The sequence below is a fragment of the Phalacrocorax aristotelis genome, chromosome 2 (genome assembly GCF_949628215.1).
Source record: "Phalacrocorax aristotelis chromosome 2, bGulAri2.1, whole genome shotgun sequence".
In the NCBI taxonomy this organism is placed as follows: Eukaryota; Metazoa; Chordata; class Aves; order Suliformes; family Phalacrocoracidae; genus Phalacrocorax; species Phalacrocorax aristotelis.
In genome coordinates, this window is record NC_134277.1 from 150,527,192 (window position 1) to 150,551,709 (window position 24,518).

The window sequence follows — 24,518 nt, forward strand, 5'->3', positions numbered from 1 at the left end:
AGGTAATAAATAATAAATTGGTAATAACCACTAGGACTTACCAACATAAAAGGGACTGCATTCAACAGTATGAACTTTTTTCCTAATTGCCAAAATTTTAAACTTAATTTCCTCAGATACCTTTCAAATTTTTTTCATCATTACTACTGACAATGCTACTATCAAAAAAGTTTAACTTTTTACATATTGCACTGTTTTTCAGATAGTCAAGTACAATTTTCCCCCTTTTGAAATTCCTCACTGTTCATGCTTCCCTTTTCAGTATCATTTACTGTAAGTCTAGTCTATAAAAGCAGTAATTTCTTTCTTTAATTATAATGACCCAATTGTCTGGTTTTTTTCCTTATTCCTAACTCACAGTGTGAAATATATTTTTTTTATCCCTTTGGAGTGAAGAAAGAGTGTGTTTAACAAAGTTTGTTTTCCGTGTAACTAATTCAGGCAATTAGACATTACACTATTTTTAATATACATATATATTATATACATATTTATATTTTTTAAATATATATATATATAGTCTATTTATTGGCAGCACCTAAGGAATAGCCTGGACAGAATTCTGGGTTCTGGATCCCAAATTTATGAAAATATTTAAAGTCTTGGTTTAGCTATCTTATGTAGCCCAGTAAATATGATTTCTATCCCACTGACATTAAAGGGTCACAGGCATTGACCTGCCATGGCACGACTCAGTGTTTGGTTGGGTTTGCCTTGGCCAGAGCTGCTTTTAGCTGGTTTGAGCCAAAACAGCAATGGTTTGGTAATGGAGTGACTGTTATTAACCCTGTCTGAGCTTAAATTTTGTGACAATCATATGTACTGAAGCTCTGGCTAACCCAGGTAGAAACCGCATAACATTCAACAGCCCTTGGCGTCCATGGGAATGGGGGAAGCTATTCTGCAAATTCAAAACTGTAACTGGAATCAACGAGAATAAAACCTTGCTGTTTGAAGAAGTATGTAAGAGTAATTGCGTAAGAAGACCCAAAAGAGAAGAAAACCCCACTATACCTATCATAGTCCTCCAAGCATTGACCTCAGGATGCTGATAAACTGTCCATTCCTCGCTGCTCCGCTCAGCATGAGGAAGGCAGGTGTTAATGTTAGGACACAAAGAGACACTGGAAAGCTGAGCAGAACTCCAAGGAAAAGGAGCAGATACTCCTTTTCAGCAGGAAGGTTATGTACAACCTTATCTATATTGTTAATAAGGTTTCTCTTATTAACAATAAGTTTTATCTAATTAGATAATCTGAATGTTAGACTTAAATAATGAATTGGACAAAAAGGAAATTCTTAGTTCTTTTTATACTGTGTTCCCTTTTGCTTGTAACTAGATTGAATGTAATAATAGGTTCCACTGAAGTGCGAGTTACTCTTGTACTCCTCTGGCTACATTTGGATGGCACAGCACTCATCATCCTAGTTTCTTTAGACCACCTCTCTGAAATGCCTCCTCAGGGAGAAAGAATTTCAAATCCCACTTTCTGGATTTGAAGAAGATTTTTAGGATCTGGTGTTCAAAATTTCACCAAGTATAAATATTCAAAGTTCCTACTTCAAATTTAGAATAAACTCAGTTTGTATCCCTGACTATTTCCAAGAATTCAGTTCAGTTTTAAATAATGTCACCAATAGATCTCCTACTAATTTCCATTACTAAATGCCTACTAAAGTTCACTTTCTAGGTTTTATTCTATTTGGCTTGTGACCTCATTTTTTAAATGTAATCTAATTAATTCCATCAGGTTAACTTCTGTATTTTTTCAGTAATTTATATTAATACTCAGAAAAAGATGTCATAGTCTGTCTTTAATTAATAAAGTTATCGGTTATGTTATCTATTTAATAAAGTTCATTTTCGTCTCTAATTGATCTCTGTAACACTCCTAACAGTTCAACTGAAAATTAAGTGACTAACAAAAACAATAATCAGGATTAGTTAGTTTGCAATCATGTCCTCACATATCTATATTTTACCAAGTCATTTAAATTGCAGACTAAATTGATATTCTACCCTATGATTTCTTAAGACGTTTTTCCATTTTTGTTGGTCGTTAAAAAAAAAATACAAACAAAAACAGGACAAAAACCTACTATCTAATGTCTCTCCAGTTCCATTAAAAAAAAAAAAAAGTATAATTTTCAGAAAAGAAAACAATGAACTTAGTTGCATTTCTGTAACACTGCATTTTTTTGAACCAATTTAAAATTTCCAAGACACAGTAATCTCAAATGTGTCTCTCCTAAGTCCCAGTTATAAATAGTTCAAAACCGTTTCTCCGAACTGAGCCTAGCTGAGAAGTCAGCTGTGGCATTCTTTCATTAACTGTCTCCATCACCTGTCCATCAGTATTAATAAAGCATTCACCATAGAATCAGCAACTTCATGCAGTTGTATCTTCATGCAGGTACGGTTCCAGGAACAGGCTCTCAAGCGCACACTCTATCTACAAGCTGGGACAGCTGTTCCTGACTGACCACAGAGATATTCCACACCATAGGATGTCATGCTCAGCATATAAAGCTGGGGGAAGAAGAAGGAACAGGGGGACTTTCAGATCCATGGCATTTGTCTTTCCACATAACCATCACACATGAAGGAGCCCTGCATTCCTAGAAATAGCTGAACACCTGCCTGCTGATGGGAAGCAGTGAATGAATTCCTTAATTTGCTTTGCTTGTGCATGCAGCTTTTGCTTTACCTATTACACTCTTTTTATCTCAGTCAATGATTTTTCACACTTTTACCCTTCTCATTCTCCCCTCCATCCTGCTATGCGGGGTGTGAGCAGACGGCTGTGTGGAGCTTAGCTGCCTGCTGGGGTTAAACCACAACAGCTGGGCAAATCTAAAGCTTAATAGCTCATAGGCATTTTCTCTGGAAATATGTTACAGGAAATGCCAACCAACAGCAAACTGAAACAAGAAGCCATCAATAAATGTAAGATACAGTCTATTCTAATACAATGTAATTAATTAATAAAGGTTTCTCAGAACATGAAAATACATGATGAAAAGGCACTGCTGATGCAGTTGTTTTCTAGTATAATAGCACTTACAGAAATTAATTATTGACCTGGGGGAAAAAAGGAAAAATAAAAAGAACATTCTAATTTCATAATGCTTGGCAATATGGAAAACTCAGAAGTCCAAGTAAGAGTAGTGCAAAATCTCAACTGGTTCTGGTGATTCTTCTGAGTGTTTTAGCTGGAAACATTTTGAAAAACCTCTATATGTGCACATATTTTAAATTTAAGTTCTGACTGTATTTTAAATATAGTGCCTATGTGCTCATAACTATCTTACATGCTGAAGTACAAAAAAATCAAAAAAGTAACTTCACTCTTTGTCCAACCAAGTAAAATAAATTTGTAGCCTTCTTTCCCTGAAATTTCAACAGCTAAAGAAATTTAGCAACTATTATGCCATGATGTTACTTCAGCAGACAAACAGGTGGAAATCTTGCTTCTGTCATCTTTTCACAGGCGAGAAGAGCAGAAAATGCATCTTAATGTTTTGAAAGAAGACATCTCCAGAGGCTGCCACACATAGTTCTTCACCACTTCAAGAAACTTAATGCAATGCAGCCACAAAGGGGACTCTATCAACTCAAAAAAGTGTGGTAAAAGGAGACTAAGCAGGCATACCGAATTCTCAGTGTTGTAAAATATGAGGACAAAAGAGCCGAACTGAACTAAGAGATCATGGCTAGTTGGTGGAGAACACAAAAAATATTTATTGTAAATACTAAGGTAAATTCATTCAGTGATAAATAGGACGTATTAAATACTGACACAGAACTCACGGAAATTCTTAGAGCTCTCAGCTCAAGGCATTCTAACTGCTATTCAATCATGTTTGGGTTTCAAATTCTACCCTTTGCCAAGGAGGATCTTTCCAAAAGCATGAATTGTCTACATGTTCTTGCTTTCAGTTATAGAGATAAGGTCCAGAAATGTTCATAAGAAAGTTTTCACTTAACTCCTACAAATAAACAAGCAATTCAGGGTATATTTTTACCTTCAAATCAGAAGTAAATAGTTAGTCTCTTGAAAGATATATGCTTAATACATAAGACAATGGAACTGAATGCAGTTAAATACACACTGAAATGCTGAGGAGGATGAGTCAGACTAACAGTGTCCTGGTTCAAGCAGTACCTAATACTTAAGGACATAACAAAAATGACATTTCTGCATGTAATGTATTCATGTTGCTCCACAGACTAATGTCAGACCAAAGAAAATTTCTGCTCTTCTTTATAGATAATACTATCACAAAAGTTTTGATTACTAAAAGCTTTAAAGTTTTGATTACTAAAAGCTTTTAATTAAATATTGCAAAGCAGAAGGGATGACCTACAGTTTTATAGAACAAAATTAAAAAGTCGTGGGAGTGACCTTCAAATAACAATTTGTCTGACCAGCTACTACTGACAAGAGGGGAGTTGTAGAAGAAGGATCATAAACTGGGTCTCATGGAAATAATTACCTTCCTTTTAACCAAACAAAACCATTAATTAGAAATATGAATATTAAATTAAGACTTGCTGAAGACAAATAACCTCATTTTGTAAATCAACTTTGAGAATATAATATTAAACAATACTAACATACAGATAAATCAGAACTGAAATCAATAATAAAAAAGAAGCAGCAAGCACCAGTGAATAAAAATTTTGATGAAACAGGTGAAATAGAGATAAAATGCACAATTTAATATTCTAAGAACATGTTTTTACGCTGAAGACTTAGTTTCACCAGTTTAGTAAAGTTAACAGAAACATGAAAGTTTATCAATACCAAAAATATACTCCCTCCAGAAATTAATTTAAAAGACAACAAAAAATCCCACACCCAAATGCATTCTGATGCAACAGCTTTTCAAGGCACGGTTTATTATTAGTTCTTATATGATCTAAGACCAGTATGTTTGTATTGAAAGATTACATAGTTACAAGCAATTCTGGTAATAACTGCATACAATAGCAGCTGCATAAAATTTCATAGTTTTTTTACCTCCTACTATGTGAAATTTTTAAGACCTTCATTAAAATGTAACCTGCACAGTCTTTTAAGTACTCAGAAATACTATTTAAGGAGCTATGAAAGATCAAATCTGATGCAACAATAATCTAGATTTCTCTTTACAAAATATATGAATTAAATATATTGTTTTGAACATTTATAAGTTACAAATTATGTACTAGAATTTTACTTTTGCTTGGATTATAAGTATACACATATGTGTTTAAATACACGTGAACATAGTCAAATTGCTGTATGCAGTCTTGACTAAGAGTAGAAAATGGGTCGGTAAAACAGCATTAGTCTTTTTACTCAATTTTGAGTAATTTTTTTTGAATTTTAATCAAATTCAAAATTTGAGTAAAATTTTGAATTTTACTCAAATGCAAAAAATATATATCTCAATACAGATAGGAAATTTCTAATCTCAGCAGTACAATGAACATAAACTTTTCTAATAATGATGATGAATTATCAAAGCCTGAGATGTCAAAAGACCTACTGGAACAAATTAGTAATTAAAAGAAACAAACAAACCAACCAACACACACAAAACCTATCCTGATGGTATGGATCAAAGTTTTGAAATAACTTCCTAGCAATGACACATGATCATTTGTAAACTCCACCCATCCCCAACAAACAAAAAACCTACCAACAACTAATAATTTTTAAAAAATCCATCAGAGAGAAGAACAGAAATTTCTTAGTTACCAAACTGTTTCTGTGGGTGCTGTACAGCAACAGCAGAAAACCTAAGTAATTTTTCAGACCTATGGTCACGGGAAAAGAGCTTGGTTTGGGGCCTACTTAGACATAAGATTTCAAGTATGTGTAGAAAGGCTTAAGGAATGTCTGAAATCTTGCTTAAGGAGGTCTTAGTACTGTAGGACAAATCTGATGTCTGTTTTCAGAAAGAGTTCCAAGGAGCATCTGAAAAGTACAGAGGTGTAAACCTGAGAGGTAACAAGAGTAGAAATTATAATAAAGAGTAGGTTCAGCTGACACATGGATAAAAATGGCATCCACAAAGCAGCATGGCTTTTCAAAAAAGAGGTCCTGCATTAAAACCCTACTAATGCTTTCCAGAGAGGTTAGCTGGCCAAGAGGTGAGAGGAATCCAGTTTACCTAGAGTATTTGCACTTCCAAAGGGCATTTGAGGAAGTGTCTCATGGAGGGTTGTAGGATGGCTGTCATAAAAAAGACAAGCTTTTGACATATGTTTGCTTAAAATATAGTTAATTGATGGTAAAAGTAAATGGTCAGCTCTTCCAGAAGACAGAAGTCATTAAAGGACTTCTTTGGTATTAGCCTGTTTGACAATATATTTGTAGATATGCTGGAAAAGAAGACAAGCAGTGAGATGACAAAGCTTGCTGATGATACTGTCTTACACAGAGCAGCAATGAGAACAACTGCCTGTGAAGAAACAAAGAAAGGTCCCGCAAAACTGAGTAAGAACGAAAATGTTAGATTAAATACACTGTATTTGCTATGAAAAGAATGAAGAGGCATCAGACAAAGTAAAACTAAGATTTAGTTTAACTTTAGTAAAACTAAAGTGAACAGAAGAAAATACTTCTTCATGGGAATGTCCTTGCCATAAAATATTCAGAATACTAAAAGTGTACATGGGCTTAAGAGGAAAAATAGACAAATAGTCATGGATGAAAAAATTTTTCAGGAGTTACTTACTATAAATAGACTGGATGTAGGAAGCCTCTGTGTCACAAACTGTTAGAGTGGAGGAAAGCATTCTGAAGAAGTATTGTTCCTTACTCTTTTCCTTATGTGATACTCAGTTAAATGGATATTTAGTATGACTCTGAACAGCTGTTCCTATATTCTTAGAATCTAGGGATTACAAACAGGAACTCTTATACCTTATGTCAAATACATTGTTCGAGAATTAGATAAAAATATTAGTAAAACATTTGGATAATACTGACAGAGTAGGGTCTATTAGCAGAATAGTTTAGAATGAGTTGTGGCCAACAAAGCAGGAGGAACAGAGAGAAAAATACAGCACCAATTTTCATCTTGGCAGTAAGGTAATAAGGAAGGTGCCACAGATTTCTGCAGTGGATGCCCTTTTGCTTAATACGTTCAAGAGAGATCTGAAATAGGAATGAGCTTGAATTACAGGACTTCTCAATAACACACTTTCAGCAGAAATGGAATCAGGCACAGGGTTCCACCAAAAGGAGAGTCTTATTTGATTTGGGGTTTTTTTGTTTTGTTTTTTTGTTTTGTGTGTGTGTGTGTGTTTTTTGTTTTTTTTTTTTGCTTTTTTTTTTTTATAAATACAAAGCAGCATTTGTATTTGAGAATGTGAACAAATCATGAGACTTAGAAGGTTTAAAATCATTTGCATTGATTTAGCATGGGGATTTTTTCCATTAAAGTGAATCTCTGTTTATCATTCTTTCAGCAAAATGAAGTTAGGATGCACAAGGAATAGAATTTAGGGTATTAGAATCCAATTAAACAAATCATTGGCATGATCCCATCTAGTTACTTTCTGATAAAACACACAAACAAAACAAACACATGATGAGAAACACACAGGAGAGTGGCTACAAAGGAAACAGAAATCATCAGAAGAGTGAAAATACCACAAGAAATATAAACTGATGTCCTGGTTTTGGCTGGAATAGAGCTAATTTTCTTCACTGTAGCTGGTATAGTGCTGTGTTTCAGATTTGGTATGAGAATAGTGTTGATGGCACACCAATGATTTAGTTGTTCTTAATTAGGTGCTAAAAGTCGCTAAGTAGTGCTTATACTAATCAAGGACTTTTCCAGATTCCCATGCTCTGCCAGGGGCACAAGAAGGTGAGAGAGGAGGGGACACAGCTGGGATAGCTGTTCCTGACTGACCAAAGGGATATTCCATACCATTTGATGTCATGCTCAGCATATAAAGCTGGGGGAAGAAGAAGGAAGGCGGGGGGGGGGGGGGGGGGGGAAATGTTTGGAGTGATGGCGTTTGTCTTCCCAAGTAACCGTTATGTGTGATGGAGCCCTGCTGTCCTGGAGATTGCTGAGCACCTGCCTGCCCATGGGAAGGGGTGAATGAATTCCTTGTTTTGCTTTGCTTGTGCGCGCAGCTTTTGCTTTTCCTTTTCATTGTATTATTATTGTTAGTATTACTATTACTCTTTTGCTTTACCTATTAAACTGTTCTTATCTCAACCCACGAGTTTTCTTACTTTTGCCTTTCCGGCTCTCTTCCCCCATCCAACCAGAGGGGAGTGAGTGAGCAGCTCTGAGGCGCTTAGTTGCTGACTGGGGCTAAACCACGACAACTGAAAAGGATAAGACTGAACAGTTCAGAAAGGAGAAGTGTGACAGAGACTTAATTCCTGATTTTGAAGCACAGAAAGTACAAAAGTTTCACTTTCCCCTTCCTCATAAAAGAAGGACTAGGTAGTATTTAACAAAAAAATAATAGAAAACAAAAATCATCTGTCTCGTGAAAACCACAATTACAGAATGAAACTGTCAGTGGTCTCACTGAGTTCAGTAACAGTTTTTAACAAATTAGTCTATAATGTGAACACCAAGAATTAAAGCTATATTTTACTTTGTAGAATGGACATGAAGATATATGTTTCATAGATAAGCTACTGTCATAACTTGTTGAGATGAGACCTCCCTAAAACTTGTACTATGTCTACTTTGCACATACTACTGAAATACACATTTCCAGATGTAGTTAGAAGACTAACACTACATTAAACTGCCTACCTAATTCTGGTCATTCAGGGTTCTGCCATGAACAGAAAAGCAAGTGCTGTTGAGCAGTTAGTCATGGAAAGCACCTTTGTGCCATCTGTGACAAAAACCCTCAGATAGGTCTGCAACTCAGTGCTTTCTGCTAGGAAGATAGGATGAAATGTGGATCATAAACTCCAGAAGGCTACCTCAGGCTGCAGAAGTACCTCAGACACTCAGGAACATGAGTTACACTGGTTGAAGCAAGATGAAAATTATGCTTTAAGCAAAAAGAAATATTTTGAAATATTTGGTGTCAGAGTGTAAGCCCCATATTCTAAAATTAGGTTATCAATGCAGAAAATTGAATAAGGAAATCTATGCTTGAAATTAACTTTTTACCTACACTTCTATCTAGCTTGGCATCTTAGACAAGCCTCTTCCAAAGGAGGCTTTGACACTCCAGTCAAAATAACTTTCTTCAACTTTATTTTCTTATGTAATTAAAATGAGGGTATGTCTGATGTATTATTATTGTTAAAAACAAAGTCACACAGATTTTGTCCTGATAGGAGGCAGAGCTATCAGGAAAACCTACTGATTTAAGACTTTTCTTTAGTGTGTAGCCAGTTATTTGGAGAAAAATAAAACAAAGACACACCAAAAGAAAAATAAAATCCCTCAGAAGTGGCCACTGCTCAGAAACTGAGGTTGTGACATCAGGACCTGACAGAACTAGACTGCCTTGAGGATAGTTTCCTCTGATTCAGAGGATTCAAATCTGACGTAAACAGAAGTTCAGCTTGCCCATACTATGCTAATAGACAATGGTTTGTACTATGTGTTTATAGTACCAAAGCCATTCCTTAAAATATTTTTTCCTGTGAATTTACCTCATGATTATTTACTTTATTCTTTAATCCCACAAATTCTGTCATAAAAAGTTAATTTTGAAAAAATGTATGTGGCATACTCTTTATTTATTTTATTCTTTCACATATGTCCAAAGTTACAAAAGGAAGCTATTGCATATGAAAACTGTTGGAGTTAGGGTTCTCATGTATAATTTTCCAAGAACTATAATATTCCATTGCTAGATTCTCAACCAGTTTCAGCAAAATAAAATAAAGTCACAATTCTTCAAAATCTTATGGTCTCACAAAAATGGTTTTCTAATCTTTGAAGGCTATGCCACGGTTTTATAAGTTTGCCTTGAATTTTGTGCAGCTGTTTTTTCTTCAATTATAGATGAAGGCCATTCAGTTCCAGTGTTTAAATATGTTGGACAGGTTTTTTTTCCACTATTGTTTAGGTAGAGACTTCTTTCCTCTTCACCATGGCTTTAGGAATAGACATGCTACTGTAACAATATGGCACCATTTCCTGAAATACTAAATGGTGCAAAGTATTCAGTACTAATATGTAGTTTCCTTTCATAGCACTAATTTGGGAAGCCTAAAAAGAATCCATTATTTATTTGTTTTATTTGGTAATTATACAAGCACCACAGTTTGACCTCATATCTAAAGGAAGGACTATGGTTTTCAAATAATCTTCAAAATTATGACTTGGAAATATATTTACAATTTCAGATTGCTAAATATTCCATGTTTTCATGTTAAAAAATCTACACATACATGAAGCGGGGAAAGAAAACAGTTTACACAATAGTGGCATAACAGGTAAAACATGTCTTTAGTTAGGCAGTGCTTGTATTTCTGTACTGCCAATCCCTAATATTTATTGTTTTACCTTCCTAAGTAGTTTTATTTTATGGGATACCAGAAAAGGAATTTCAAAAGAGCAACAAAACTTATTTACTTCAAAATACTCTCTGAAGTGTTTAAATCTCTATTTTATCGTTAAATAATTATAATGGGATCTAGCTATTAAAACCATAAAATAACTCCATATGGAACATCTTAATCTAGAAGAAGACAAAAATTTTTATTATTTCACAAAGCCTTACTAGATTCTTTCAAATGGCAGACATATACAAAAGAATAAACTGTTAGTTCCTGTAATAACATAAATTTAAAATAATTCTTCAGCTGAAAACCTATGAAATTAGAGAATGCAGAGGTATGTCAAAATTCATTTGTCTATTTCTATCATTACAAATGATACGACATATTCAATTCTATTCTGAGCAGAAAAGATGTGGCCACCTATCTTGCATCTTGAGCAAGTATACCATTTTGGGGGACAACGGGTAAAAAAGTACTGGGTAATGACATCCCACAACCTTCTGTTCCTCCCATCTTTTCCCACATAGGACTTGGAGCAGTCTATATTCTTCAAAATGCCTGCTAGACTCAGACCTCAATGTCAACCAGACAGAAGAATGTCTTTATGAATTTGGATGGGATGAGGCACACACATCTCTACTACCTCTGCACTTAGCTGAGTCTCAGGAAGAAGCAGTTATTTAGGCATCAAAACATTTTAGTAGGAAATTATTTTAGCTACTAGCAAGTACTGTTATCAAGTGCGTTATCAGTTAATTAACTCCAACACAAGCAGTTCTGTAGAATGAAACAATAGAAGATACAGTATCCATACTATCTATAAGAATTTGCTTGTGTTTTAGTGGTTTTACTTTGGACAAGCTTTATGAGGTCCTGACAAATTCCCATTAGGAGCTGGAGCACATGAGTAATGTTATTCCTGATGCTACTCAAGTGCACCTTATGAATGAACTCAAAGGAATGTAATTTGTGTATTTCAGGACTGCTCTGTGATGAAACCTAAAGCAAGGGGAGTGGGAATGCTAAAATGCTAATCTAGTTGCATCTTTTATGTAAGCAGAAACTTACAAGATCTAAATATATAATATATATAAATATATACAGTATCAGATGTAGTTAGGTGTCTGCGTGGATAGTGGAAATGTGAGGAGGAAGGGGACAAGTTATAGGAACAGAATTTGATCTAGTCCATTGAAGAGAAATACAAGCATGTTGGGCATATATTCTTAATAATTCATGTAGTCACTTAAACTAAAATGTCCTCTGACCCCGACTCCCAGAAATCAGAATTCTCTTAAGTAATTATGAATAATTTACAGAGAAAAGTCTTTGCAATTTTTTTGATTCTACTAAAGAAGTCAGTGATATATCATAGCCCTGAACACACTCAGTCGCTTAGTTTACCTTGTTAGACTTTCTCTGAATTTCCAATTCATGTTTCAAAACTTTTATTCCATAACAGCTGCTTTTCCAAAATACTACCTGTTTAGACATGTCTTTTCAGAGCCTACCATCATTAAAAGAAAGGACTTAAACACAGAAAAAACAACAACAAAAATAACAACCCCCCCCCAACCTGCCTCCAAACCCATTTTATTTAAGGAAACATTGCCTGGTTTCTGGCATCTTTAACGAATACATCTTCTCAGGGATCAAAGCCAAGGCAACTGATATAAAAACTTCATCCCATGCTCTGGATTGGGAAAAGAAAACCAAAATAAAACAAAAAGCCCCCATGCCACACAGTGCCTATCCATTGAATGCTTGATTCATTCAAATGCTATTTAGTGAGTTAATGTAAAGTACCAATGTAGGGCAAGAGAGAAATACAGCCTCAATATCTATGTGTACAATTACAAAGCTGATTATGTGGAGATAAGACTGTGAATGTTCACCCTTTCTATCCCCTTCTACCTATTCATATTCAATTAATTTTATTCTTACAGAACTATAGCTTCTAGGAATAAATGTAATTCATGAACAAAACAAGGCATAGTGGTACATTGTAAGACACTAGACAATAATCCTCCACCTTCTGCAAACTAAAATTGTTGCATGTAAAATTAATTTTACTAGAAAATAATCCTGTAAATAAAGGAAACAGCTACTTAAGTTGTGCAAATTATTCTGAGTTCTGCAAAGCATTTCAAGTTCAGATCTAAAAGGCTTCCTTTTCCACTCAGCTATGGTTCAAGGTTTGCTACATGAACAAATTCTTAAACTTGTTTATACAATCATTTGCCTTGCCCCTTTCATCGGCTGCAGTATGGAAATCCGGGGTCTTAATAACTATCATACCGCAAAATAGCAACATCTTAGTTCACTAGATCTCAATATCAAGAGCGCACAAGAGAACTCGTGCCATAGCACTATGGACCTTAATACACATGAACAACCAAAGGAAAGTTATGGACAGAAAAAAAACCAAGTCATGTTGTGTAGGTTTAGTCCCAGGTCAATTTCTAATACACATGGCTGTTGGTTTAAATTTTGCCTTTCCTGTCTCCCCTTTTGATGAATAGTTTTGATGAATAACCATACTTTCTGTGATCTGGGTTTGGTGGTAGGCAGAAAAATTTGTTGCAAGAAATAGATGCAGCTATGTTAAACTTAATATGAAAAGTTAATATGAAAATAATAAATATAATTCTGTAATAATATGGAATTGCATATAGATACATGTTGTTCTTAAGTTTTCGGTTGATTCTGTTGTTCATGCTGTATGAAAATTTTATATTCTCCCAGAGGCATCAAATAGCAACAGCTGTTTTATGTTATGCATTATAGATCCATCACATTTTAAGACCATAAAGAACAATGTTATTAGGAAAGTTTGTCTTGGCCCTGAAACTCATAATTCAAAATCTTTGCTTAGAGTGTTTTTTTAATATTATGGTAGGCATGGTTAATTTTCAAAACAATGTAGGACATATTAAATTCTTTTACACATTTAGCTTTAAATACTCAAGAATTTTTTCATTTTAATATTTTTCAACACAAAATAACAGAAAATAAATGTAAAACTATATGCCCCAAATCAATTTCTGAACGAACACACCAAATAAAAAACGTGCAGTTTCATGTGACATAAGACCTTTAAAGAGAAAAATTTATATATTTTTTTTAAACTCAGCTTGCATTTTCTCATTTTTAAAACTGACAGAACTGGAAATAGAATGCATCTCCTAATATGAAAGAAAAACATTTCATAATACTGGCTTAGGTCTTGGTACAACATTAAATTAACTTCCAATAATGCATTTTTACCTTTGTAGTTAACCTTGAAACCAATTGAGCCCACACTTTCATCCGTCTGAAGGTGCAACCACATCTGATTACTCATGCTCACAATTAAGTCTGGTACAAAGCTCCCAGTTAACCTATAGATAGAAAAAAGAAACTGTAAAGCCATTAAGTGTTAAGGAACTAGATGATTGTGGGGTTTGTGGTTTGTTTTTTTCTGTTTTTTTTTCCCTTGTTGTAAGGAATCCAAAGAACTATTAAGTATTTTTTAATGGTTGTTGTTTTTAAACTCATTGTATTCAGCTCATTGTTTTGTGTTCAGCTCAATTGTTATTCTTAAATAACGATACTATTATGAAGGTCCATGTGTTCCCTGCACTCTTTCAAGTCTCCTCATCACCGTTAGCACAACAGTGGAAGAATGTGCCTGACAGACTTAGCCAACGTTCATTCCTTTATTACCAAAAATACCAGATGTCAGAACTTTAAAACCTTCTAATGTTACAGGACGTTGATTAATTAGAAAGAACTAAACTTGGTATTTTTTTCTTTTTTTTTTTCACTTTTCATATTGTTTGCAAAAATTTGAAAGTCAATGCAATCCTAAATGTTCGTTCTGTTTGCTGAATGAGATAGTGTGATAGCAAAAAGGAAATGTGACAACTGCAGTTTTATGTTATATTGCATTTTTTCCAAAAACTTCATCTCAGATTTGGTAAGAGTTTATCAGCTAAAACAGAATGGTGGAAAGTACCAAAACATTTTCCATTCTTGTAAAATGGATAACAAGCATAAGGCTGTTTAAGAGTGAAAACTGTTTTTTTGCAGTTCTAACCATTCTTTAAAGCTAGCTGAAACTTAAAATGGACTATTTTAAATATATTTGCAGTTAATTTTAGTTCTCCCGTCTGGTCTTTTTTTGCTTGTTTCTGTATGAAATACTCTGCTGTGGGAGAAAATCATGTCTATTTCCTGTATCTGTGTTCACAGATGGAGCTACTACAAAGACCCTTGCCAGAATTGAACAAGTAAATGCCTGGCCAAAATAATGTACTAACTGCTCATTCCCGCACTAAGGGAAAGTGTCCTCAGTGAGTTCGGTCTTTGCCAAATTAATAGATTAACAGGATGTTTCTCAGAAACAACACTGATGTAATGGCTAACAGTTTTGTAATTGGCGCTGCTGACTGACAGTACATCTTGGGAATATTAAGGCCATTGGGAATACTAATCTTTCTGTTGTGCCAGAAAAAATAATTCCTATGATAAACAGCCATCAAAATTTTTATAATTTCTATTTTGTGAAGTCAATTATAAATATTTTTTAAAAAATGCATAGTTTTCAAAAACAATATTTTTTCAATTAAATACTACAGGGGAAAAAATATAACTTGAAAACATATTTTTGAAAATAAGAATCAATCAACAGAACACAGGAATCACTTGTTGCTCTTTTTCAAGAGCTTAGGGATCTCTGTACAATATTTGGGAAGACTTTGGGGCCACAGAGCAGTAAGAGCCAGAAAAAAAACAGCATTATGTGAAAGGAGCTATTTAAGATAATAATGAAATTCTGCAGTTATGAATTATCCTTTCTTTCCTCCTGGGGTTTATGCAACTTCCTCTACCCTGGATTCATTACCTAGATTCTTCTCCTGGATGTAGGTTCTTATACCTTCTCTTTCAAAAGCTTAGCAGTGAACACTGTCAACAGCAGAAATGAATAGATGTGATTATGATGGCTCCTTGTTTATTAAACAGCTTAACAGTTACAACACTCAGCAGGGTGTTTTCCACCTCTTCCTCTAGGACTGTAGAACTACCCCTCCCACATACTAGTGACATATGTTCCCCAAGAGAATACACTGAAGGCTAGGTTAGAGGATATTTAGAATATTGCCACATTCTCCATCTCCTGAAGGTGATCTGTAGTATGGGAGATTGGATACACGTATATCCAACACAGCAAGCATACTAAAAGTGTAAGAGTAAGTCTCATGACTTGTGCACTGGATTTTCCAAGTGCGTGTTACAGAAACCAGTGCCCAGATGCTGATTACATTGAGTCACCTGCAGCAACTGTCAGATCAAGCTGCTGAAAACAGACTTCCAAACTTCCGGAAAAAGTGCTGTGGCCCATGTATGGAGGAGGACCTACCATTTCTTTTCCTTCTTCCCTTCTATCCCTTGGTAATAAAACTTAATGCTGCTCCATCTTGCAAAGATCTTAGTACCACAGGAAAACACTAAGAATGTCTTCATATTAGCCATCTTGTCAAACACACAGAAAATGTACTCCATTCAGATTTAAGTTCACTTAGGTGCTAGGCTCACTAGCCTGGAGCGATCTGTCATGTTGCTGGGTACAGGTACGTGGGCACAGGCTTATAGGCACCCAGGGAAACTTAACGGCAAGTACTGAAATGTCATTGGAGTTTAGCTGCTTCTGTAATTAGCACCAGCAAAGCGGGAATTATCAAGACTCTAATTCTCCTTTTAGGAAGCATAATTCTATCTAAATGTCACTTAAATTCAGTTTTGATCCTGAACCTTACTATCTAGAATTACCCAGTAAAACTAGTGGATTAAACATGTGGATGGGTTTCCTGATTAATTTTGAAAATTGGAAGATAAATATTTTCACATCATTTACATGCAAGCCAGACATAATAAAATCAATGTTCTTCAGTAATTTGCTGGAGGGAAGGTAATTATTTTAAAATTTAAAATCCAAAATTAAATCACAAAATAGCTGATTTATTTGCTATGCATCATATCTCGGACAAAGTCAACATAGATCACAGGAGAAAAGATTTACAAGTATTTTACAATACGCAATTATATCCTAATTATATTATACTCCACTTTCCCTGTATTTTTTTTTTTAACATTTTAATCCTAGTAACTTCGATATTGACACTTCTGATCACAGAATAATCAATGATCATTACACTGGTAAGAAAAAATAATATAGGTATGACTGATTGTACAATGTTATTTAATACTAAAACCCTACAAATTAATTGGGGGATATTTTGCCTTTCCAAGATCCTTACAACAATAATTCTTTAAAATTATTTCCCCAGTTATTTACAGAACAGATTCTCTTATCATGTATTAACACTTGACAATTTTAATTAACTCTTTTGTTAAAGAAAATGACTCAGAATTACTTTATATCCATGACAAGCTTAATCCTGTACTTTGATCATTTCTCCCCAACATAGGTCTCATCATCAGACATAGTTTTATAATATACCAACATCTTTAATGTAATAAATTCTGGACAGGGTGCTTTATGACGTTACTCAAAATTTTAAATATCATCACACTGTTCCTCAATGTGCTACTGTAATTAATGTACCCATGAAAAACAATACTTTAATGTTAATAACACCTAGTGAATTGGTAATTAATAAAAGTTTTTTCCACATGAAAGGATAGTCAATACTGTTTAGGAATCTAAGAATATCTGAAATTGAATTCCAGCATTATCAGAAATATATTCTGAAAGCTTGGTACTGTTACTGTTTACAAAATAGAAATAACAGTACTACCCTCTTCTCAAAACAATTAGAAACAATTAGCATATTTACAATCCATTGGAGAAACTCTGCATTGTCCTAAAGTAATTGCACCTGAAATAACTGATCAAATCCTGGTCTCCTCATTGATAAGAAGGGATGGAACGATTACAAAAACAATTGAAGAGGGTTAGATTGTCTCTCCTCTGAAGAATAAATCTAAGGAGGAATTAATGATGACAATTTGCAGATCTTGAAACAACTGTATTTTCTGCTCAGAGTTTTGAAATCAACAATATTAATGAGATGAAATTAGGAAATAAAAAAAAAGTAAACATTGGTTTTAGAGTATTCAAACCAAACACGTTCTTGATATCTTTCTTATGATGAATAATGGAAATTTACAATATGTAAAAATAGAATGAATATCTTTCCTTTAAATATAATGCAGGGACTATCATTCTAAGGACTCCTGATTTTGCTATTCTTCTGTGTTTTTACTGAAAACATTTTGTACTAAACAGTTATCACATCTGCTTCAGATCTGGCCCATGTTTTAAATTTGTAACTCATTTGAACTAATGATAACATAAAGTACTTACTGAGGGGCCAGTTTATTTAAAAATAACAGTTAAATATTATTTGGTCTTTTCAAATAATTTTTTCTACATAGCAGACCCTTATGGGTAAAATATGGCTTCTAAGCAATAAACAACATTTTTGTTATTTTTTAAAAAAAAATTTAGTCAGATTTGAGAAAAAGAAATACGGTGTATTTTAAGGGTCCTTCATTTCTCCTGTGAAACAATTAATTATTTACTCAGAATGGAACTGGAGCTACATAAAATGAATGACTACAAGTAATAACTAATTACAGTGTTCTGCATATTTTCAAATGACTGGGGAATAAACAGAATCATTGGATTATACTGCTGTCTTCAAAATTTTACAAATTAAGGAATAAGACTGAATTTGTCTTCTTGAGACTGCTGTTATTTTATTATTATAAGACCAGTTATCATCACAAGCTAAGTGTCTGTGAAATATGGATTCTGAATTTAATCAATGTTTGTTAAATCTATCTATCTATCTATCTATCTATCTATCTATCTATCTATCTATCTATCCATCTATCTATCTATCTATCCAGGCTCACACATTCCAGAAGAATGCTAATGGATGATAAAAATTTTATTTAATACTCAGTGCTGTCTGATTTGAATCATATGTGGTTTACATAATATCTTAAGATTTTCTCTGTAATAATTTTCTTCACTATACTAACTCATTTTTTGAGTTACCTACAACGTAAATAAGCACTTAAAGGTCAAGATCCTTGACCTCTTTTGTCATCCTAAGCTTTCTAGGAGATTATAAAAGTTTATGTGTAAGTCATACATTTATCTACTTTCAATTATGTTTTTACATACTTCTAATTTGAGAACTCACTTATAAAGGGAGCACAATAGCCCTAAAAATTTACATGTCTACACATGATTGTACAGACTGCCTTTTAAAATCTCTGATTGTAGTTTATTTTTTCTTTTCTGCTAACTCATCTTTTTCTGACTTCAGAACAGTAAACATAACAATGTATTTAAACTGTCATATTCAGTAATTTTAGAAGTCCAGTAAGATTAGTTTTTGTTGAGATTTACCTTACTAATCGCTACTCTCATCAAAAAACATATTAATGATATTTTGTAATGCATACAAATTGTAAAGGCAAAAGACTTACACTTGAAGCACAGTTTTTGGATCACCCACTTCTCCTCCATCACCAATTGTCAATGTATCATAGCCAATCTCCAGATCAAATTCTTCAAAATTTATCTGAATAACCTAGAAAATAAAACAAGTAAATGTATTTTAGAAATTAAGAAATGTACCTCAGAGATTAGTGTGTAAATAAGCTCTTCAGCAACATAAATAAAGATATTTTCCAATTAATAATTACATGTTACTTTAGCATATTTTACAATAAATTATTGTAATTAACCCAACAGGTTAATCTTATGAAATATTAATTATAATAACATTTAGCTATCATCACTCTGCTAACCTCATCAAATCACCGTCATTTCACTTATTTGTGTAGTTGTTACAACTCGGTTCTGAATAACTGCATTACATTTTGATTAAGACACACGCAAAGGGCAACATAACTAATAGGACTTTGTGCAACACAGTTGTCTTCAGATAACAACTGAATAATTGTACTTCACTGAGTAAATGCAGCAAAGGTGAAGAATATAATTTACTCCTGACATCTGTAATCTGGCTCAAGTAGGATAAAGCTGGATCAAAGGTAAAAGTCATTTTCTTCATTCGTGACCCTGAGTAAAATGCAACAACCAGAAACATGGGAATTTTTTATGTCCTGTAATTTAAATCACAGTGTATATATTTAATGCTGAAGCATAGAAATTTTGGCTCCATTTTAAGATTACAATGAATTTTTCACTTACAGCAAAATTCAACTGTATTATTAGAAAAGAAAATACAGCATATTGTTTCCACCCGTATATTAATCATGCTAACTCTTTATGAAAATAATAAAAGTTCCTCAAATTTTCATATAAATAAAAATGACAGAATACTTATACATAGGAATTTTTAATATTTATATCTGTAATAAATGGTCTTTAATTATTGTTATATTTGAGAACTGAGAGTGTTTAAAGCTGTGGACACCATTCTGATGGATTAATATCACGTCCCTGAAAGCTCATATTACTTTGTTACACTGGGGTTCTAGTAACAGTTTGAAGAAGGGCATGTTTCTATGAGCAAAAGCCAGTACAGGCAGGTTGGAGAAACTTATGTATGTTCCAAGGATTGTAATTTTTCCGAAGGGAGGAGAAACACTTTTTTTTATATGTGTAAATGAGAACATAAGTACATTGAGGAACAGCCATTTTGGCACATTCACATATACAAACATGTGTGTGTGTGCGTGTGCGTGCATGTGCATGTATGTGGGCATTATACCCCAGGGAACACAATCAAGTACAGAGCGTTAAGAGGGCCTAGATGAAGAGAACATGGAGAATTGTGTAGGCAAGCAGCTGATTTGCTCTAAATATCTGAGTAAAGCAGACAAAACCACACATAAATCTTCGTAATCTTCTTAGTGTAAAAAAAAATATTCTGGATAGTTTGTGTTGTTCTAGACACAGAATTTGTAAGCCTAGACATAAGAATTTAAATGGAAATCCATAACTAGATTTAAGGCTGACACATATTTCATTCTTTTTTTTTTTTTTTTAAAAAAAGTATCTTCATTTTTGGTCCATGTTTAAATTATGTGCAATTAGATATGCAGTTACATCAGAACAGGGCAAAGGCTCCACAATAAAACATGGGAGTTTCTGGGAAAATAATACTAGTATTGAATTCAAGTTGAAAGTGTGTTCACCTATTAACAATAAAATACATTTTGCAATAATACTGCAGCACAAAAAATTAAATTTATATTCATAATAACAGGAAATCCAAGATTTTAAGATAAATTGCATAATTAGTTCATCCACCTAAAACCTAATCCTGTTTTCCATTAAACACAAGAAGAAATCTAATCTTATTATCATATATTTCTTGGTAAGTGCAACAGTAATCATTTTTTAAAAGTTCATATCCTTCTAGATATTTTATATTAAGTACTGCCATATTGAAACAAAACATCTGTCTTTTTGTAGTTGAAGTACTTGTCTTTATAAGCAGTGTCAGAACACTAAAACAACTTTTCCTTAACACAGTCAACAATATCACACGCTATGTGCATTTCATTGAGAAGGAGAGGATAGAGGTTAAGAAAAATATAAGTTCCTTTACAAGCATTTCAAGATACAATTTTTTTAATTAGGGCTGACTAGAAAGAAAAAATATACTCTTACCCATATGATTAATGTTAACAATATTTTCTTATTTTCACTGGAGAAATGTAAGATATTTTTCATTATTTTTTAACAATGGTCACAAATAAAAAAGTAAGAGAACACCATTAAAAAAACCTGACTTATTAGGGAATACTATGGAACATGAAAAAAATAACTAAATTAGATGGCTTTTTGTCAAAATATAGGCTTCAGCTTTAATCTTTCCACTAGTCTCTGATGAATCCCCAAATTATTGATTATTCTGTTGTGACCTATGAGGTTATTGGCTACTCTGATGTAATCATTCTTGTGCAATCTGAAATTCCCTTCTGAGATAAAAAAACTTTTTTGTTTTTAATTAAAATAGATATACATGCAAAAAATTTCTGGCCCACTCTGTAACTCACCTAAAACTATGATAACAGGGAAGGTATGACTTTGAAAACTGTGTTTGTTTAAAGCCACAGATGCGTAGGTTAGCCTACATCTGTCTAGTATCACATTCTGTGCAACAGTCACATTTTTAAGACAAGAAGTAGCAATGAAGTAATTAATAACTTTATAATTTATGAATATATTAAAATTTAAAATATTATAATATAGGAACTGGCTAAATTTGGAATGTTAATGCAATAATCTTATTATTGCAGTTGTTATTACCATAATTTCTTCTTAAAAGTTCTGGATCAACAGAAAATTAGAAAATGCTGCAATTTTGTACAAAACTACCACTAACAAAACCAAACCAGAAACAGTAACCACCAAATAGGATCATATTTTATGTACAGGAAAAGTAAAATATTATTGCTTGAGACAGTAAATCATTTTCCGCACCATGCATACCTCTGCTGGAAGAGGGTTAGAATCAGCTACCAATAACTACTCCAGAAACATTATAGTACAAATAAAATATTTCATAATACCAGATCATTAAAGGGTAAGCAAGGAACTGTATGTAACCTACTAGTGAACAGCTCATTTCAACTTAAGTTTAACATACCACACTTGAGTTAGTTTACAGCACAAACTTCAGATCTGGCGAAGTAAACTTGTCAGTTATTTGGCAAATATGCTTGTCAACTGAAACTTGAAGACATTTAATTTCAAGGGAATTTGCACAAAAGGAGCAAGAGTAACATATAGCAACAGCAGAGCTGTCGATATCCAACATGTAAGAAGCAGTAAACTCATTTACTATATATATAGTACACAACCATTTATGTGTTATAACTGAAAAACAACTCTCTATATTTTTTAGAAATTAATATTATTCTGTTTATTTTTGATGTGCAAAGTACACGATGTACAATACAAAATGTACTTTAAATCTTTGCAAATATGCCCGAATGGCAAGGAAGTAAGTACTCTTAGCTATATTTTCAGAGTCCTTGTTTTGCAGTGTCAGATTTAGTTTGATCAGACCCAAAGATAGCTGGTCTTGGCAGTGATCATGTTGATTATCCCCTTTAGAATATTGAAAAGATGCTTTGATGATATCAGCATTTAAAGTTGAATGTGCTGAAACCTTCAAAAATAAAATCAGATTTAGGAAAGATGAGTAAATAACTTGAAATTTTGTAGTAAACTTGCCAGAAATTGTGCTTTTACCAATCATCTAACATTTTTTTTTTTTTCTGAAAAAGCAAAAGCTGTAAATGGCGTACCAAAGGTACGTGGCATCCTTGAATCAGTTTAACATTAGAGTAAAACCTCAAGGTAATTCTACATTTTAGTTTGTTATTGCTTGGAGGAATAAACACTTCAGGGAAATCTATGCTGATTTATTACTATATTCTACATATTTTTAAACCAGATTAGCATTACTAAACTGTGCTGTTGATCTGGTTAGTAGATGCACAGTAATCAGAAATGTGGGGACATGTATTCTTGATCCATAAATTCAAGCAACGTCTTCTTTCCAGTTTCCCAGAGCAAAATAATTCCCAGAGCACCATTAATATAAATGAGATATGATCCATTGTTTTTATTGATCCATATAAACAGTAATCATGTTTAAAATGTATTTATGGATTTATTGTATTTGTGCTCCATCTCACAATTTCATTTAAAACTGGAAAAAAAAAAAAAAAAGGTGTGGAGGGACCATAAATGTTTTCAAATGGTTAGGTATACTTTTAGGGAACAATAACATGAACAAAAATATTTCACTAATGATTTGCCTGAACTACAAGATTCTGGATAGGAGGATGTTATTATCAGAAGTGGGTTCTGGAAGGTAGGCACAAGAGGGAAATTTCAGAGATGCAGAATTCCAGCTGCGGCAGTTTACCACTACAGTCATGATCTATCATTTCACATATTGTAAGTCAACTAATGATATCAGATATGTATCTGTATGGCTTCAGAACTGTTAATCGTATTTTTACTTAAAATCAAGCACTATAACAACTACTATTCTCTTCTTTTTCAGAAAGACCTATGAAGTAGTCCCTGAAATTTTGTACCTTTGTAGTGTCTTTTGTGATGTATGAAGCAGGTAGCAGACTACTATAAGTATCCTGACACAGACTAATCATATTTTGAACTTTGTTTCAGAGTATATTATTAAACATGGCCCTAGACACTACTGTCAGGAAAAGGTAATCTCTTCTTTCCTCTTCCTCCATATACACACATATATATAAGCAACAAATTTATTTAAATTAAAATATGCTGAGCTGTGCAGTCATTCACTGAAATAAATACAAAAGTAGCTAAAAGAAGGCAATAGTCTTTCTACATCCTGGTCTGCTTTTGCTGTTTATAAATCCAGAAGCAATAAACAACTTATAATTGCTGCGTTAAATTACGCTACTAAAAGACAGTAATACTAATGATTATTATCCAAGCTATACAGAAAAAAAAGGCCCTATTTGAAAAATAACTTTCTGAAAACTAAAATGGTGTTCTTTGGTCTCTAATAATTTTGCGAGCACTTTTGCAAAGGAAGAAATGGGGGCAGAGATCTAATTCCTAACAAATTTCAGTAGATGTACCTCCTTTCTGTGCCTTGGAATATATCCTTTGGAATGCACTCCTTGGGCAAAACCAAGTCTATTATCCAGCTCAGAAGTAACATAGGAGAAGACTTGATTTAAAATTTAATGGCTAAGCTGAGACTTTCCTACAACTCTTCAGAGAGATAACACTCTTAGGAGGATGTGTTCCAGACAGCAGTCTTCCCAGACAACTGTCGATATGACTATGTGTCTAGTTCTTGATAGAACTATCTCCCAAAAGATTTTTCAAGGAAAGTAGCATTCCAGGTGAAGTACTCAACTTTTTAAAATTTTGCAACACACAAAGCAGAATGGTGTGTAACAGAAGCAAGTGTGTGTGCTTTAGAACTACTTTAGAAAGAAGTGTAAAGATTT

At 33.5% G+C, this 24,518-nt stretch overlaps 1 protein-coding gene across 1 annotated transcript in view; it reads right to left on the minus strand.

Moving 5' to 3' along the window:
* CSMD3 (CUB and Sushi multiple domains 3) overlaps positions 1-24,518 on the minus strand; it is a 614,053-nt gene that overhangs the window by 349,462 nt on the left and 240,073 nt on the right. Inside the window, exons 12-13 of the mRNA XM_075085810.1 lie at positions 19,005-19,108; positions 13,767-13,879 (exon numbers count right to left, since the gene is read on the minus strand). Of these exons, the coding sequence (XP_074941911.1) occupies positions 13,767-13,879; positions 19,005-19,108 (217 nt within the window). The remainder of the gene's footprint in view (positions 1-13,766; positions 13,880-19,004; positions 19,109-24,518) is intronic.